At 35.9% G+C, this 19,610-nt stretch overlaps 1 protein-coding gene across 7 annotated transcripts in view; it reads left to right on the top strand.

Annotated features, from left to right (window-relative positions):
• LOC113230453 (agrin-like) overlaps positions 1 to 17,772 on the top strand; it is a 91,196-nt gene extending 73,424 nt beyond the window's left edge. For 5 of the 7 annotated variants that reach the window (XM_026464390.1, XM_026464393.1, XM_026464392.1 and 2 more), the window contains exons 11-27: positions 3,120 to 3,359; positions 3,671 to 3,973; positions 4,113 to 4,265; positions 4,654 to 4,935; positions 5,128 to 5,274; positions 5,807 to 5,940; positions 6,309 to 6,609; positions 7,527 to 7,691; positions 8,548 to 8,908; positions 8,999 to 9,211; positions 9,295 to 9,689; positions 9,761 to 10,007; positions 10,453 to 10,617; positions 11,004 to 11,200; positions 11,789 to 11,975; positions 13,571 to 13,935; positions 16,889 to 17,772. In XM_026464390.1, coding sequence (XP_026320175.1) covers positions 3,120 to 3,359; positions 3,671 to 3,973; positions 4,113 to 4,265; positions 4,654 to 4,935; positions 5,128 to 5,274; positions 5,807 to 5,940; positions 6,309 to 6,609; positions 7,527 to 7,691; positions 8,548 to 8,908; positions 8,999 to 9,211; positions 9,295 to 9,689; positions 9,761 to 10,007; positions 10,453 to 10,617; positions 11,004 to 11,200; positions 11,789 to 11,975; positions 13,571 to 13,935; positions 16,889 to 17,034 — 4,001 coding nt within the window. In that variant the 3' untranslated portion in view covers positions 17,035 to 17,772. Of the gene's footprint in view, positions 1 to 3,119; positions 3,360 to 3,670; positions 3,974 to 4,112; positions 4,266 to 4,653; positions 4,936 to 5,127; positions 5,275 to 5,806; positions 5,941 to 6,308; positions 6,610 to 7,526; positions 7,692 to 8,547; positions 8,909 to 8,998; positions 9,212 to 9,294; positions 9,690 to 9,760; positions 10,008 to 10,452; positions 10,618 to 11,003; positions 11,201 to 11,788; positions 11,976 to 12,628; positions 12,748 to 13,570; positions 13,936 to 16,888 lie in introns of those variants that run through there. The other 2 variants (XR_003310492.1, XM_026464394.1) reach the window with 2 other exon arrangements.
• The last annotated feature ends 1,838 nt before the right edge of the window (positions 17,773 to 19,610 follow it).

A 19,610-nucleotide genomic window follows, 5' to 3' on the forward strand; every position in this document is an offset into this window, starting at 1 on the left:
AATCTGAAGGATCCGAACTAGTCTCAATTGAATAAAAAGTGAGAAACTGACACTTAGTGTTGTCGAACTGTCAAACTTGATGTACAGTTTTGTAGGACTAAGTTTAGTCCTACAAAATTGTATATATAGAGTTTGACTGCAAGATCCGAACGAGTCTTAATTGAATAAAAAGTTACAAAGGGATATTTAGTGTGGGCAAATATACTTAAATATTTGTTTTATGATACCAAGTGAAGGGTTATCCCTTCACTTGGTTTTACAAATCGAGTTTCTTAGTCTTAGTTTATTTTTGTGTAAAATTTGGTGTACAGAATTGTCAAAAATTTTACGCGGTTGCAGGAGACTATCAACACAATAAACTAATGGTTAATATATTCAACGTAGAAAATTTAATTTCTTTTTATGTTGTAAAGTGACGAGACGCCTGTCCATAACAGTTGCAGTGCCAATCAGAGCTATAAATCGCTCAGATCTGAGGGGCACTGCCACTACGCCCGTCACTCTGAGACAGAAGTTAACAAATCCCATGTGCTTGCAATTAGAAACTATTCAACAAAAAATTGTGAAATAATAATCTTTTAACATTTTTTTTATTCACATTTTTTAACTTCAAGACTAATAGCGTCTGGCAAGCCGTTTACTATCTATTACAGAGGTACAGAATACGTTTCTTTAAGCTCTTACCTCCATAGTAGTTAGTGACTCTTGGGATTACAAAATTACAAGAGGTCATCGACCTTGTATATAGTTGAGTATCATTCATAATAATGCTTACGTACTCTGCTAACTCTGAACTTGGTTTTGGGTTCCGATACGAGTTGGTTCCAGCACGTCCTATCTAGTGCCATCTCCTACTAGTTCTCTGTGTGCAGGGCATGGAGGTCTTTCTCCACTTCGTCTTTCGGTCGGTAAACATTAATGATATTATTTACATAATAATCTAGTATTAGATTTAAAACCCAAATACATCGCAGGTATGGGCACGATTGCGCTCTACGAGACGGTTTAAGCCCTAGTTGTCGATACTATGTAGGTAACTTCATATCTTCGAAAAATAGAACGACTTCAAAAGTCGTACGTTTAAATGGGTTGATGATGATGAAAACAATATTATTATAAAACGTCTGGCTGGATTTTACGTTGATTGATTTGACTTAAAATGTTACGAACGAAATAATAAAAGCTTACCACTTGGTTTATTTCGCAAGTGTCTTAAATATCATTTGCATTTTCAATAACACGTTCATTCATTTCATAAAGCGATTTAAAGAATCCGAAGCGCATTATGATCAATTGAGTTACCTTAATGAATGTAATGTAGAAATACATATACCTGCTATGCGGTTACCTGTAAGGGTTACAGATCGATAAGGGATTAAAGAGCTCCATCGGCAACGTATGCCAGAAACAAAGTCAGATTAGGAATCGGCTTTTTAACGTTCATACGGATACTTTATGAGCTGACCGATATGAGGGAATGAATTTCGTTTACATACCTATTTGGTATTGAATGCGGTCTTTTATGGTTTCGTTCCAATATTGTATATTATTTCTTACGTTTGGTATATTTGTTATATATATATAATTTATGAACAGTCCATTATTATATAACGGGTCTTATAGGTTTTAATATCGACGTTCTTTTTCTTAGCGATACGTGGCATTGTGGAGATTATCACACAGACGTAATAAAATTATATAGATGGGGCATTTATTGTGCCGATGTTTAACTGTATCTTAGAAACGAAAAATATGTAAGCTAATGAAAGTACATACTTGTTAGTTATTCGTTAAATACGTAAGTAATAACCTCCTAAGATATAGCAAACTACAATGGGAAAAGCGCCAAACGTCCAATATAGATTAAAAGGTGCAAAATATAATTACATGCTTCAGGTCTAAGCCAGTATGTCCTCCGTTTTGTATGAAAAACGGAACCGGGATTTAGTATTGTCCTAAATACCTTACGGTCATATGAGATGTATAGCGCTAAATTTGAATGCTAAATGTTTTCATTATAATGTACACTGGATTTTGTGGTCATAGGTATTTAATGATCGCGGGGCTTACGACGGCGACAGTAGGTACGGTAGGTATTTTGAGATACTTACCATTTAATATTTAAATGCCGCTCATAAAAATCATAGAATTATGTTCAGATTTGTAATAATAATTTTGTTTTATGGCTTTTGAATTAATTTCACGATTATAATCTTTCATTTACTTACTTAAAATGAACCATAGTTCCAGTTACAATTTTATATTAGTATCTAATTATGTATCGGACTCCGTTTTAATAAGATGTAATTAATATTTTCCATTCGTGGCCTTTCTAATTATTAAACCTAATTATTAACGAAAACAGGTTACAATTATTTCTCATCGGAACATGAGTAATTTTAATATTACTCATACTCATTAACCCACATAATCTTATATAAAAGATAGTTCTTTTTTATATAACGAGTCGTGCGCCTGGTGGTAAGCGACACGCCTGTCCGTAAATGTTGCAGTGCCCTTAAGAGCTATAAATCGCATAGATTTTAGGGGCACTGAAATTACGTTCGTTACCCTGAGTTGACAAGTCACATGTGCCCGTAATCTTACCCGCACAACTTCACAAAGGCAAAAATTACGTTATGTAGGAACAAAATAACTGCACAAACGTATTGAATAAGGTTTGTTCTATAAAATACTTGAATAGAAATTGCTTATTCTTAATGAATGCGGGGTCTTTATTTTCTCGTTCAGCATTAATCGGTGGCATCCACAAAGATTTTATTTTGCGGCGAAGTAGTAAACAATCGTTATTAAATTTGCACGGATGTCTTCTCTCGTTCCTCAACGTGCGAGTGAGTTAGTCTAACTTTCTCTTGTGATGAAGAGAGATGGTGCTACTTGAAACTTCCAACATCCGATAAAATGACATTATCTGTTCAGCCTTTCGTTTCTCGGTAAACTTTAGTTTGATGCTTTACAAAGTCGTAACCTCTCGAGGTCGCAGAAAAAATAAATTACCTGGAATACTATATAGTATTGTAAGGCGGCTACTATTTACTTATGTATCTCAATTTCGAAATTTCAATGTAGAATTGAAGTTATTGTTATTTTGCCAACAGCTCTTTGTGAAGGCGTGAGGTGCTCTTTTGGAGCTCACTGTTCGGCTGGAGAATGCGTGTGTCCAACTGACTGCACTGGCGCAGCTCGCGAGCCCGTCTGTGGAAGCACAATGCAAACTTATCCCAACGAATGCGAGTTGCAAAAGGCAGCATGCAGATTACCCCCACCAGCGACGCTTCACGTCATCTTCTACGGCGACTGCAAGGATAGGCTCGCCGTGGTTCCACCGATTGCTATGAGTACGTTTCAATAATTCCATTTATTACTTTTAAGTTTTTTTTACTAACACCTGTAAATTTAATTAAATTATTAACATATTAACTTTCACAATCAGTTCCAATAAAACATGAACGGTAATGGTATTTTCTCTCCATAGTCTCTGAATATCAATAAAAGTTAAGGATGGGCACAGGCAAAATATTTACCATCGGACCGTCATCAACCCAGTTGTTAGCAGTAATTCCAATAAAGCGACCCATCCTCGATCAATTAACTAACTTTCCGCTTTATCGCTCGACTAACACGCAAATATTTGGGTGGGGGTGGTTAGCTACGACCGCGATGACCACGACCGAAGTGGAGGAAAGGTCGACGGATTCTTCGGGTGCGTCGGAAGAAGGTACGGCAAGTCCAATCGCTTGCCGCGACATACGTTGCGATTTCGGCGCGAGTTGTGAGCTGGGCTCCGATGGTTATCCACGCTGCTCCTGTCTCTTCGAATGTCCGCCCGACGACGAGTACTTCCCCGTCTGTGCGTCCGACTTTAGACTTTATCCCAGTTTGTGTGCCATGCGGAAGGAGGGCTGCCAAAAACAACTCGAGCTTAGATTGCGGCCATTGGATCTTTGCAAAGGTATGTATCGCTGTATGTATTTCATAAGACAACTTTGTAGTAAAATTTATTGTGTAGCAAATAGTCGGTAGTTGTATTTCAATGTTTAAAAGGCTATTGTTCTTTGTTCGACTCTCGGAAATGAACTGTTATACTGCAGGTATGGAAGTAAGGCCATGCGGTAACAACAAGGCTATGATTGATGCTACAACGGGTCTTGAAATTGACTGTGGTAACGGACCGCACCGTCAAGACTGTCCGGTCGGAAGCTACTGCCACATTACTATTACTGCAGCGAGGTGCTGCCCCAAAAGTGAGTACTTAGCGCCTATATGTTTCGGGTTTTTCTAATGACTTGCCGAGTTAAAACAAGGAATTTAAATTTTTGCAACTTTATTTCTTTCGGAATTGGGTTATTACTAACTGGAATATATCATTTCAACATTAATACACACTTCTAACTTGTTCGCTGGTAATATATGTTCAGGCATATTTACTTGTATTTTATCGCTTCCTAGCAGTAGGTATAACAATGGACTGTTGACCATTTGCAAAGGTAAAGACACTAACATTACCAGGCACTACAAGGAAATTGGGCCTAATCACGCTAGTTGTTATTGTTTCAAGAGTTTGTCCTCGATTTTATAGTTTTTCTTGACTATTTATAAACGGTGGTAGTATGGTTTGCAATTTTGTTACAGACGACACGAAACAATTTGAAGATAAGAAGGTAGTACACTGTTCGGACAGCGCGTACGGTTGTTGTTTGGACGGTTCGACCGCAGCGTCGGGACCTAACGAGGAGGGTTGTCCAATTACGAGTTCGACTTGTGGTTGCAATCGACTGGGATCAGTGTCGGATCGTTGTGATGAGGACGGACAGTGTATATGTCGACCGGGAGTTGGTGGCCTCAAGTGCGACCGTTGCGAGCCTGGATACTGGGGCTTACCCCGAATTGGGACCGGCCACAGCGGCTGTATCCGTACGTGTTTGTTTTCTAAATTCAATTTGTCCCTTATTTGATTTGTGTTAATTAACTTGACATTTCATGGCTTGTTATTTTGCAAATCCTAAATGATAAGCATATTGAATAGATATCTTTATCTCGATAGCCAAACTATTTATTCTGTTCGAAATAATGAATTATGAATGACAAATATCAAATGGATTTTAGCTTGTGGGTGTTCGGCGTTTGGTTCTGTAAGAGAGGATTGTGAACAAATGACGGGGCGATGTGTGTGCCGACCTGCTGTACAAGGGCAAAAATGTACCGTTTGTGCTGATCATAGACGTCGATTAGGCCCTAATGGTTGTTCTGATCGTAAGTACTACTTTTCATTTCTGTCTTTCTCGGAGTATTTTTACTGCTGGGTCTCCGTTCGCAGCGTGAGGGTTGACCTGATTACCTGACCCTTGTCAAGCGAGTCTTACATATTTCATAGGCCAGTCTTCAAAATAAATATTGCTGTAATGAATAAAACCATTTTGAGGATAAGTTTGTGAATAATGGTATCCTATTTTTCTGCTACTTACACTGTCTAATGTATAAATTTTATGAATAATAGTCGTATATGCGAGGATATCCTCTTTATTAGTACCCTAATGATGTAAAAGGTTATTATGGTATTATTATGCAGTCAAAAACACGTTAAGCTTAACATTTTGAACTTTGGAACGTCCTTATCGAATGTTGAATCTGATCTAAGAGTCAAGCTTGATATGATCTTGACCCTGTACATACATACGTTGGATTTTTTAAAGCTTAAGTGTGTCGTTACTCAAGTAATTATATATTGTGGTGTATTTGCGTATCTGAAGATTTCCAGCCACCTCACACATATCTAACATTACAGCGGAGACTGGAGGCGTGGTGGAGTCGTGTGCGGATTTATCATGTTATTTTGGAGCGGTGTGCACGGAGCGCACCGGAGGTGCTTTATGTGAATGCGCTGCGGCACCTTGTCTTGATAGCGAGACTAACATGTTGGTAAGTGAATCTGTCAATTTGTCTCTTGTGTACTGAATATACAACGAAAAATAATTTTATTATTTGATGTGTCGACCATTATTTATATACTTACAGTTGTCAAGAGTTATTGCTATTAGTTTTATAATACACATCACATTATTAAATGCTTAGCTGTAAAAACACGCTAACTTTCTAAAAATATTACAAACTATATAAACCAATAGGTTAGTTTCATTAGGTGTAAAAATTACATTTTCAAAGCTGTCATGTTTCTCTACTGAACTCGGACCAACTTTGCTTTTTTTACGCCGAAGAAACCATCCAAGTTTCGTGTAACTTTCCACTTAAGTGGGCGCGTAATAGTTACGCCAAACAAAAACCGACAGGTATGCGGGAGCGATGGCAAAACTTACGAGTCGGAGTGCCACCTCAAGCTACAAGCGTGTCGCACGCAAGATGACATTGTGGTTCAGGCGTTCGGGCCTTGCAAGTTGGGCGAACTAGCAGGCACGGCCGGTCCACCTCGACCTTCATCACCGATACAGTTCACGCAACAGGACGACGGCGCCGCTTCTAAATCTACTAGACATTTATTAAATCCAGACAAGTATTACAATAAGTACGATTGGACGAGAAAGGAAACCCCCAGCGATTTTGATGGCATTCTCTCTGGACAAAAGTTCAAAGGTAAGGTCGTATTAAAAACTTTCACTTGTTTACTTTTTTATATCTATCTTGTTTTAGCAACTTATGTAACAACATCAGTGCTATTGGGTACAGATATCTGACAACTAGTCCCGATAAAGCGAATAATAATTTCCGAAACAAATTTCAGTTTCGACCAAAAACAGATTTGAACGCAAATTAACCTCTTGTTTTGAGAACAAAATTATTATCATGCGGGTAGGTATTTACTTTGCGACGGGTAACTATTTTGATTAAGTAACCAGTAAATATATTCAAATTAATGTTTCAAATTATGTTGGGTATTTTAAATACAGTTTAGATAGTAGAGTATTAGGTGCTGTGTGATGCTTCATTATCCGGATTTTATTTATCTAAGTTCATATTTTGGTCGTTCTGTGGTCGATTGATATGCGTGCGATAGGAATGAAGGCGGTTAGATTCTCGCCTTCTCCTTTTTTGAAGGAATGACAACGATCGACACGCACCCGCGTGTGACACGCACATATATATATCACTTGCCTATCCAATATTGTGGATTTTCGTCTACGCTCGTTACTTTGTGACATGGTCTCCATCGTCACAAACTTTGCTAACACGTTATCTCGCTTATTAGTTGAAGAAACTTACAATTTAGGTCACGTAACCGGAAAGCGTTCAGGAAAAACGTTTGGCTCTGATTTACTTCCATAGCTTGGTTACGTAACTTACCTATATCCAATACAGTTATAAGCCTTCACTACCGGTTTCTAGCTACTCTGTGCACCTTTTCAACGGAACATACTAAGTTTATTTATTGTCTTCTTTGTCTTTCATGATTTTCTTCTGGATAAAATTTTGGTAAAAGGGCTTTGTAGAGATATTATTCAACTACTTACGAATGTTGCGTCTCATAACATTATGTATAATGTTTACGTTAGGTTTACAAACAGCCACCACGGCAACTGTGGGTGCAGTAGGGGCCTTATTAGGGGATCTTTGCACGGAGGATGCAGACTGCGCTGTATTACCGGGCGCTCATTGCGCGAGGGGCGGATGCGTCTGTCGTCCTGGTTACGCCCCTACAGCTCATAGAAAGGCTTGTGGTAAGAAAATTTAATTCTGCAAATAAGTAAAACATTTTTATTCCAAAAATATGGTACATATTTTACATGTTTAGTTTTAATTATAGAAAACGTGCTATTGTTTTTTGAATGCTTATTACTACATTTAAAGCCCGTGTAGGTTTCACTATTAAAACTAAAATCTCGCAAATTTCCATACAAAAACATCAAGACAAAATACAACCCGTGACATATAGTTTAATATAGTTGCCATGTGGTGTCTACTGAATGTCATTAAGTTTGATTAGTTAATATTAAATTAGGATCAAACTTTGTACGGAGCGCGCTTGCAGAACTGTTGTCTTAAGCACTTGTCGGAGATCATTTATTTGATGTAATGTAGTCTAAACTATTTCGTATTTATACCAAAACCAGTAGATACTCATAAAATGTGGTCTCAACGCGATAATGGAAAGCATGTGGGAAATATCTTTTACAAAGTTAACATTTCAATTAAAAATATAAAAATATAATGTGCAAAAAGTTATTTATTTACTTAATTTTTTTCTGTGACATCTTTATTTCTTTTTCTATGATGAACTTTATTAAGTACTACCTTTGTTGTTGAAGTCTAATAGACCAATTTTCTTTTTAAGATTAATATTTTATGTTACTAATATTGTGATTAAAAAGGTGCTACCGTACCATTACAAAATACTGAGAATATATTAAAATTGCTGTTTGTGATATGAACCAATTATTTTGTATTCAATCACAAATTTCCATAAATATTTAAATATAACACCATACACCTTCAAGTATAGAACGAATTCATTGCTCCATATCGTTATATATACATAGCTATCGTCATTAGGCTAAGTATTGTATTTTTTTACAGAACATATCACGCAAGAAACGACGGAAGAATACAGCGCGTGTTTGTCGGAACCCTGTTACAACTTAGGGACATGCATAGATTTGCCTGGATCAACTTACACTTGCGTCTGTTCTAGCCCGTACACTGGCTCAAATTGCGAGTCCCTTACTCACGACGCTCTGGGTCCTTATATTGATACCCCGTCCTTTGACGGCACGTCGTATATTCGATTGAAACCATTGAAAGCTTATCATAAATTGAACATCGATATCGAATTTAAAACGTTCTCTGAGAACGGCGTTATATTGTACAATCAGCAGAAAGCTGACGGCACGGGCGATTTTGTTTCACTTGGTCTGGTCAACGGATATTTGGAATTTAGGTGAGCAATTTTTCTCACTTTTGCAACAGCGCTATTTACTCTAATGGAGATTGTGCAACGGCATTTTATTTACTTTTTCTTTTTAAACAGGTACAATCTCGGAAATGGACCGATAGTACTGACGTCTCTAGAGAAGATAAGTCTGAATGAGTACCACAAAGTTTCTGCAAAGCGATATCATCGAGACGGGATCTTATCTGTTGATGACATGGAAGACGTCGCTGGCCAATCTAGCGGTCATTTAAAAGCTCTTGATCTAGTTGAAGATACTTATATTGGCAGTGTACCTACCAACTTCACTAGGTAAATATGCAACGTTTACCGGTTGTTTTTACCATATTCATTACCATTATACGTGCTTCATTCCGATCCGTTGTTTTGTCCAGGATTTTCGATAATATCGGCACACGGAGCGGCTTTATTGGGTGTGTGAAATACTTGAGAATAATACGTCATCAAGTTACAAAGAAATTGGGGAGACCAGATTCATTGGTCGTCGGTATAGAAAACGTCCGAGAGTGTCAATCGAATCCGTGTATGAGCATGCCGTGTAAAAACGGTGCCACATGTAAAGCTGTGGAAGGATCAACAGTCGAATATACTTGTAGCTGCCCAATCGGATTTCAAGGAGCCAATTGTGCCGAAAGATTAGATCCATGCGAATCGAATCCCTGCGGGTATGATGAGGGGCTATTGTGTGACATCGGACCGGAGGGTGGACACGTTTGCCGCTGTTTGTTTGGTGGCGAAATTGGTTCCAACGGAAATACTTGTAATAATGGTATGATGTGAAAGGAACACCTGAATTTATTCCTCCCAAATAATTTGTTTTAAATTTTCATTTGTTTACAGATGTAAACGTAGTCCAAGAGACGTTGTCCCCTCAATTTAACGGAACTAGTTACGTCGAATTACCGCCCCTCGAAGGGCTAGGTAAAGCGTTCCGCATTGAAATCTGGTTTTTAACGAACCGTTTCTCGGGGATGCTCCTTTACACCGGCCAGTCTAATAAAGCTAAGGGGGATTTCATAGCGATTAACTTGGTTAATGGGTACCTACAGTTTAGGTACAATTTGGGGAGCGGGGTCGCTAACATCACGTAAGTAAAGCTTTCATTTTAGATGTTTTCCACTCAAGCTTTAAATTAGGGATCGTTTGTTGCTATTTCTGTCTTGCATACTTTTTTATTGCCTTGTTTCACGATTTATGTGTATATAAATTTATGAAATAATTAATTTAAGAACAAAACACATTTTAATTGATGACCTCCATGGTCGTGTCACTTGCACACTGGTTTCAAGGTGTCACCACGTCTGAGGTCCCGGGATAGATTCCCGGCTGGGTCAGTGTAGAAAAACTAACTTTTCTATATTGTCTCGGGTCTGGGTGTTTGTGGCGCCGTCGTTGTTTCCGATTTCCATAACAAAAGTGCTTTAGTTACTTACCTTGGAATCAGAGCAACGTATGTGAGATTGTCTAATATTATATTATTAATTTGTATGACTAGCTTAATATATAATTGCTAATTATTAAAATAACCCCAGGTCTCCAATACCAGTAACTAAAGGCCGATGGCATCGCGCTCGAATGACCAGGATAGGTCGGCACGGTAGCTTGCAACTAGATCAACAAATCACTCAAAAAGGTGAATCTCCAGCGCCTCTCACACACTTGGAGCTTACTCTTCCATTGTTTATTGGATCACTGCCGTAAGTACATTTCAACAATTTTCCACATTGCTCTCCATCCTTCGTCTCCGTCATAAAATATGCGTGATGGTGCAATGTAGTATTGTCACCCAAGCAGCTGTACAAATCTAGTTAAATCCAGTCCTTTACAATATTTCAGTGTTATTTGATTTAAAACCTTTGAATATCGATGACAAGTCTATAGGTTAATTTATCTTATAATTGATTGCTCGTTTATTTTGTTTGCTCAATTGAACATAAACAGTTTGAACCGAAAATGGTGTCCAATTTACTTAGCTCATTCAACAGATACCCGATCGTTTCTCGCTCAAGATTCGTCACTACTATCAATCTCAGTCGTGATTGATTCTCCATTATGTAGACACCAAAGTTTCCCTTCTTTTTAGAGCCTACGTCCGCCCTCACAAAATGTCAGGCGTGACCAGCAGTTTCATAGGAGCCGTGCAACAGGTCTTCGTGAATGGTAACCCACTAGCCCTCTACACTGGAGACATGCCTAAGTGTGCCATAGTTCAAGATGAGGATCGGCTGCCTTGCGCTACAACTGGCGTTACGAAATATATTGGCCCGCCTTGTGGCGATGGTGAGCAAAATTCTACCTTAAATTCTTAAGTTAAAATATTTTCGAAGAGCTTACATGCTATACAGATTTAGTGACACGTATAAAAATTGTATCAAAGTAAAAGTAAATATAATCGTGTACTTAATTGGCGGCGTTACCGCTATGCGATCAAAATATGTTCGATTATTTGAAAGTTATCGATGGGATGGTTTTCCTTGTTTACTGTACATATATATATATATATATATATATTTCCAAAACGTTTCAATTTGTACTAAATTTATATTTAAATTTACTATTATAACGATCTCATTAATTATTACTTTCGTGAATCACGGTAATTATAAATTGAATCATCATCTTATGTAAGAGCCATGCTCTTATCGACGTAGTTTCCTCCATTCCTTACGATACATAGCCAGCTCCTTGACCTTCTTGTAGTTGCTTACTACAATTTTCTGTTTTATTTGTTCACCGAATTCTTTACGGTCTTCCTCTTCTTTCATTTTCTTTTATCATCCCCTCAATTATAACCTTTATAAATTTATTATTACGTACCAAATATCCAAACATTTATTGATTTAACAGTAATCTGTACAGTGTTTTTAGGAATGACGCCATGCAAAAATAATGGCTCATGCATACCATTACTAAACGAATACAAATGTCTATGCCGAGGCGGGTATCAAGGGCGTAACTGCGAAATCCCACAAAACGTGGGCATGCTAAATGATGGAGCACCCATCAAATTCGACGGAAACAATTACTACTCGTACCGGAGCAGGGGAAGCCGCAGGTGAGAGTTATGATTTTCCTGTTTCTACATCTGCATAATCCACTTAACTCGTAGGTTTCTGTATACAGTTTTGTTATTGGAGGCTGACAAATCACATTTTAAGTTTCAATCAGAATTTGGAAAATTTTAGACGATTTATTTCTTTTTCCGATAACTTGAACATCGATGTTAAACGATATTTGCGCTTGTATGCTAGCGTAACCTTTTCAATGTTCAAAGCGTTTACCTTTTGAATGCCGTGTTTCCTCTAAAAGTATTGAAATGGCTAATGCAACATTGATGTTTGTGTTCTCTAATAAAACCGCTCTGTTACGAGATCACATTATGATTAGTTTTCTCTGAAGCTGCATTTTAACCGATGTATGTAAATTCTGTTATGGTTATCAAAATAAAAATAAAAATAACGTAGGTCGACGTCACACATACTTTTTTACGGAGTTTTTCTTACTGTTTTTTATTTTGAATTTATAGTACAACCGCAGTTTTTTCCAACGCAAATAATTATATAAGTACTACATTAGACGTACTTTAATCTCATTTTTAAACCATAGCTACCTATATCCTTACAAAACTTACATAACAATATTCAAATACCTACGTCTACTGTAGTTCGACCTATTAATAAATTTACTAACTAAACTTCTTGTTTCTAGCTTACAAACTAACACAGACATTGGTAATGGAAATTACGATATAAGATAACATTCGAAGGATACATCAAAGAATTCGTAATATAGTTCTTACTCAAGTTATTACTTTGTCAGTAAGTTAGGTAAAGATCTTTTTCTAACTACCTACATATTTCTTTTTTGCTGGGTGCTTTTTGAATAAATGCTTTTATGATTTTATTTAGGACGTTTAGTCGTTTGCGTCTGTTTTGATATAATGCGTCACTATTGGTTTAGATTATAAGTCAAATATAGTTTTGTCAAAAGACGATTCTCAAGCCTCATTTTTTACTTGTTTAAGTACTATGGTAAGGTAATACACGTTTTTCATGAAAAATTATTAAAATTGTTTTATAATGGATAAAAAACAAATATTAAATATGATCAAAGATAATCTATTAGAGATAATTAGGCCCACAGTAGACAACGAATTATTTATTGTAACTATTATCAAAAATACACCACTTATCAGTAATTTGGTTTTGTCATATATTGCTTTTAATTCAAATCAATATTAACGAGTATTTTTGTATTACATTCGAGTATTTACATTGTAATAATACAAAATTTTGTACTAAATTTAATCCAATATAACAGTTTGGTTTCTTTGCTCTGTTATATGAATTAATTAATCAAAATGTTTCGGCGGTTTCAGTTTATGCTGATTTTAGATTAATTTTAATATATATCATTATTGCGTTTGTTGTAATTATCAGTTGCATTCATTGCTAAGGTCATATTAGCTGATTGTATGTATATAACAACAGGAAATCAAGTTTCAGTCACAGTATTGCGGTTCACATATGAACTACATATGTGTTTCGAGTTTGCTTTAACAAGTAGAATTGTGCTAGTTAAGGTAGTTTCGTATTACATAAAGAAATATGTTCCATTAGCTTGTATTGTAACTCAAGAATATAATTTTAGGAATCCCGGCGTCCGTGGCATTAGGTACGAAATCAAATTTCGAACACACAACGACTCCGGACTTCTGATGTGGCGAAGGAAAATCGGTATACGGCCAAGAGACTTCATTGGTGTTGGTATTAGTGATGGGAAATTGCAGCTAATATACACGGACACTGATGTAAAGGAACTTAATACTGCATCTCACGAGGATTGGTTCCAATGTCTAGAGTCTAAAATTCGCGTCGATGACGGGTTGTGGCATACAGCTACTATTAGGAGAAGGAAGAGGCTTGCCATGCTGCAAGTAGATGATGCTCCGCCCGTAAGAGGGTACTCGCAGTCACCTTTGGTACCCTCGAAGTCGAACCCGAAACTTTGGATTGGTAAGTCATTGATTTAGCTTTATATATTTTTCAATTTATTCCTTAGTAGCGTCTTTAATGATTAGAGCTTTATTGAAAGAAAATGCTAACGCAGCCGATATTTTTGTGCGGCCATTATAATGGGTTTTGACCTGCAGACTGTTCGTTTTTTGTTTTTGATTTGTAATTCGAGCTTCGAACGTCTTAACATTTTCCCAGAACGCTATAAATAGCGAGACCTGGGTAAAAAGTCTGTATGAATTTCATATTTTATTTAGATATTTTCAAACTACAATATGGTTTTTTTTTAATTTTTTTTTTTTGTTTAATTATTTAGGCTATCATCGCAAAAGTGGTGTAACCCATATTTTTTACAATATTACTGTAAATAATACTGAAGTACATAATTATTTTATATTTGGTTTCAATTTTTATGTATAAAAAACATTTTTCATTTTAAAGTAATATCGTACAAAAAAAATTAAATGTGGATTACACCACTTTTATACTGATAGCCTCATTTTTAGTTTGTATTGATGTAGATGGATCGACAAGTAAGCAATTCTTTATTAATTACCTTGTATTAATTTAATTTACAAAACGTGAAGGATGACTATGTAATACTCAGAGATAGGAGGGTATAATTAAGTAATTCAATAAACTATACAGTTGGATAAACTACTTTTAGTTTCCACGTGAACCTTCCAGTAGGAAAGTTAGCTTCAATATTTCTGCTTGGCTAGATTGTAAAACTGTTTACTACTGCGATAACGTAATACACTGCTAAAATAAGATGTTTTCTAGAAGATCTCTATAAACAGACGGTCGCTGTAATTTTATTACGTAGAGAACTTTTATACCTGTACTACAATCCGGCCAGTCCTGCAACAACATATTCGTATCTGTATTACGATTTGGATTTATTGACGTTTCATGACATCTCGCATGGACATTAAGTTCATTTTTATCTGGACCATTAATTACTACGTGAGGCGCACTATACGTTTCCGGAATGAATAAGATAAAAATACTATAAATGGTCAGAAATGAATTTATTGTTCCTCAAAATATTCTCCGTTTGCGTTAATGCACTTTTTCATACGAATGAACCAATTTTGAAAATATTTATGCCACTCCTCCGTGACAATCTCTGAAACATATTTTTCATACTCTTCGACAGCCTCTTCAGGTGATGAAAAGCGTTGACCGCGTAACTGGTTCTTAATTTTTGGAATTAAATAAAAGTCACAAGGAGCCAGGTCGGGACTATACGCGGGATGGTTCATAAGGTCAACGTTGTTCACATTCTAAAATTAATTTTTCTGTCTGGCCGTGTGAGAACTGGCATTATCGTACGGCGTTTACGGTTATTTTTACGGAGTTTGTCAATAACTTCCGGCAAACAAATGGTCGTGTACCAATCAGTATTCACGGTACCACGATTCTCCAAAGCAACAGTAGCCCCGTGTCCAGTTTTATTACAAAAGAAGCAATCATCTTCTTAAAGGCAATTGCACTCGCGCCACTTTGGTTGGTTTCGGCTCATCTCGAAATACCCATACGCTCGATTGCTGCTTTGTTTTGGGATTGTAACTATAAATTCATATTTCGTCACCTGTTACTATATTCCACACCAAATTTGAAGCCCCTTCGTTGAATCTGGTAAGCATGGCATTGCACCAAGTGACGCGATCCGTTTTTTGAGTCTTAGTCAAATTGTGTGGGATCTACCGAGAGTACAGCTTTTTCACACCCAAATGTTTGTGTAGTATTAATTGTATTTGACTTATACCTATGCCTAAAGATGCCCGAATCTCATGGTATGTCACATGCCTGTCTGTTTTGATCATACGGCGCACAGCATGGATGTTTTTGTTGTTCAAAGCAGTGGAGGGGCAACCATCACGAAACTCGTCACTGAGATTCACACACCCGCGTTTGAATTTTGCAAATCAGCTATAAATAGTCGTCTTGTTTGATGCTTCATCGCCAAAAGCAGTTTGAAGCCGAGTAAAGCAACGCTGAACTGTTAAATTACACTAAAAGTCGTAGAAAATCATACTACGAAAATTTTCACGAATTAAATCCATGGTGATATAGACAACCAATTTCTAAAATGACGCCACAATGTAAAAACAAGTGACAGTCAAATGAAACAAACTGTATTCTACAGCCAAAGAGTTCCATTTTCAAAAGTTGTAATTACTTTTTAAATATTGTTTGTAAGTGGCTAGTTCCGGAAACTTATAGTGCACCCTATGTATTACAATGAGATGAGTAAAGACTAAGAAAATAAATATAAAGGCGAGAAAAGAGATAAAATATGATCTTTTTTCGTGTATAATACAACATCAATCCAAAAAAATCTCACCTCTATACACACATTTATATGTCCCACTTTTGGACACGCGTCGGCTCTCAAGCGAGGGTTTAGTCTACAGTGGCCAAATGCAGGTTGGGAACTTCACACCTTTTCCGAGGGCTGTGAACCTTCTTCGACGTGCAGGTTTCATCACGATGTTTTCCTTCGCCGAAAAGCTCATAGTAAATTTCACATTAAATTTCGCACATAAATTCGGAAAAACTTAGAGATGCGAGCCTGTATTCGAATTCACGGCTTTTGCTTGAGAGGCAGTATATCAAACCATTAGAGCGCATTCAGAGTGAAGGCGCGGCGGGGGGTGCGGGCGCGCGGGTCTTGGCGTCATCCCTTTAACAGTGCCGAAGCGGCTACGAGCGGGTAGATCCACACGTCGAAATCGCAAACAGACGCTAGACGCTTGACCTTTCACTGTGAAATGTACGGGCGGACCGAGTCAATAGATAAAATCGCGCGCGGCCTCTTTAGACGCAACTAACGTTTGATTTACACGCACCCGTGCCTGCCGCCACTCTGAATGAGGCCTTAAGACTACCACATTTTCTCTTGCATTTGTTAATTTAGTTTTTTTCCGTTTGTTTTTTTTACCAACAGGAGGTTCACCGTCACTGCCGTTGGGTTTGCCGGCAGCTCTGTATACGGGCCTACGAGGCTGTGTTGCAACCGTCAAAGCGAGTGGACGACACATAGAATTAACGACACCTATACGACCGGCGACTACGATACGACTTTGCGATTAATGACGAATTCGACTCTACACTGAGAGAATGTCAGTTGCAAAGTCCTTAAAAGAACAATAAAAAGGATTGTGAGATATAAAAAGTATTATTTTGTAGATTTTACGTTCAAGGTCCTTTAGTGTATTATTGTACCTTTCTATAGAAATAATCCCTAACTAAAATGCGAGATGAAGATCTTTCGTACTTTTTCCGATTTGCCTCAACCTTCACACCATAAACTAAGGACAAGTTTTTCTACAAACCCGTTATACGTCTCAGACGAAATGATAAAAATATTCATATCTAACCAAATGAATATGTTGCCATAATAAAATGTTACTTTATAGCTATTAGATCTAATTAAATAGGATTAAATCAATTTTATCTTTGAAAAATCGGTGCTCGGATTACACATCAGAGGTATTATAAACAAAATGAGAATAGATTGTGCGAAAGTACTGAATAATTAAAAAGACTCTTAATATTTTGTTGTTATAAATAGCTGAAATATTATATCTAGACTGTAGTTTAGTCCATATTATAAATAGTTTCATTATAAGTGCTGAGGATATGGTAAAAATATGATATTTGGGTATTGTAAATGTTTATCGTTACTCAGTGTAGATTGACAGGCTTTAATATTAACATTCCATTTCGTTATAATAAATGAATTGCCTTGATTTACGAATTTCATTTGGTAAATGTTTTTATTGAACAGTTTTGCATTAAATCCAGCATAATATAATACCGAGGCTCTATTACTTGTTAGAAATTAACCATTTATAAGAGATTATTACTATTAGGGTAAATTGCAGGTTAGTTCTCTCTCTAATTTCGGTGGTAATTTTTATTATTTAAATATTATAGAATATTATCATGAAGTATATTATTCAATGTTCGAGTGTAGTATCCCGAAATATTAATTAATATTTCACAATAATATACCTGAATACTTAAATAATAAAAATTGCCACCGAAATTAGGTAGAGAAAACTAACATGAAAATTACTTATTAAATATTTTGATAAGACTTACTCATATCTTCGCTTCGCATGTTTTTTTAAAGTGTGAAACTATTAAGTAGGTTTGATTTTTTTTTCTTAATACTCCGGAAGATTATAATTTTAATGTTCAGTGCCATAGTTGTATAATAGTTCTCATAGAAACAATATATCATACTGAATAAGAAGTATAAGTTATGTAATTATTTATTTATTTCATTTTACCTTAATATTATTTTAAACTGTTCATGTTTACGCCAGGAAAAAGTACTTCTATTAGCAATTTTTTTTGAGTTTAATGTTAAATTTTAATACCATAAATTGTAAAAGGTGGAGTAATTTGTTCTTTATGCTCTAAATAATATTTGTTGTTACGTGGCGTAGGTCCTGTCTATCTATTTAATTATGTCATGTCAATAAATAAAAATGGTGTATTGGACCTAGGCCACTCGGCGCAAACTCCTATGTTCTTTTTAATACCTTCTACTTATAACTTCGACTTCTATTCTAGGTTAAATATTATTTACACGCTATTTGAATGTAATGCTCACGAACTAATGAGGGTTTCAGGGCAAAAGTGGTGTAAACCACATTTAATTTTTTTCTACAATAATACTTTAGATGATACTAAAGTACATAATAATTATTATATATTTGAATGCTATTTTCAAGTGTAATAAGAAATTTGATAATTATATATTCTCCATATTATGACAACTATATTCAAAATAAATTTAGCTAATTTACAAGCTATCATTATTTAAATTCATGTTCTTTATGCAATTCATGGGGTTACACTACTTTTCCGCTGATAGCTTCAAATATAGAGTCACAAAAAATAACATATTTTATGTATTTACTCCATCCTTACGTTTTTTATAATTACCTGTTTTTCATGCTACATCTAAAAATTTACTCTCAAACAATAATATTACTTAGAATACTTTTGCCACTTTGTAATATATGTACATACTCAACTAGACTAGATTATTTTACAAGCCGTTTTACTCTTATCTAACAATGTCCACGATATGAGATTTTTCGTAAGCTCTTAAGTTGTTTCTAAGTTTGGGTTAAGTTATTCCATAAGGGAAGCGTCACTTGGTATTTGAAATGGTTTGGAAAGTAACTTAGACACTGTGTAAAGTACACAGAATTTATGAGAGTAATTTTTAGGTTACTTTCTCTACCTAATTTATGTGGCAATTATTATTATTTAAATATTCTAGAAGATTATCATGAAGTGTTACTAAATATTTGATTGCAGTATCCTGAAATATTGTTTAATATTTCACGATCGTATACTCGAATACTTCAATAATAAAAACTGCCACCGAAGTTAAGTGGAGAAAACTGTCTTAAAAGTTACCCATGAACAGGGAATTGATTTATTAATTTTTGTTTTAGGTTTTGGAAAATTCGCATAGGTTTTTAATTTTCATTCTATGGAATAGCACAGCTGATCAAATCTTCTATAACAAAGCGAGTTTTCAAACAAAAGATGTCGATATTTATACGTATTTCTGATAGCTGTCAATTTTTTCATATTTTTGAAATGCCGAACCAGTTGATAAATAAATAATAATTTGCTAAATA

The sequence above is a fragment of the Hyposmocoma kahamanoa genome, unplaced genomic scaffold (genome assembly GCF_003589595.1).
Source record: "Hyposmocoma kahamanoa isolate Upper Pololo Valley unplaced genomic scaffold, ASM358959v1 63, whole genome shotgun sequence".
NCBI lineage: Eukaryota > Metazoa > Arthropoda > Insecta > Lepidoptera > Cosmopterigidae > Hyposmocoma > Hyposmocoma kahamanoa.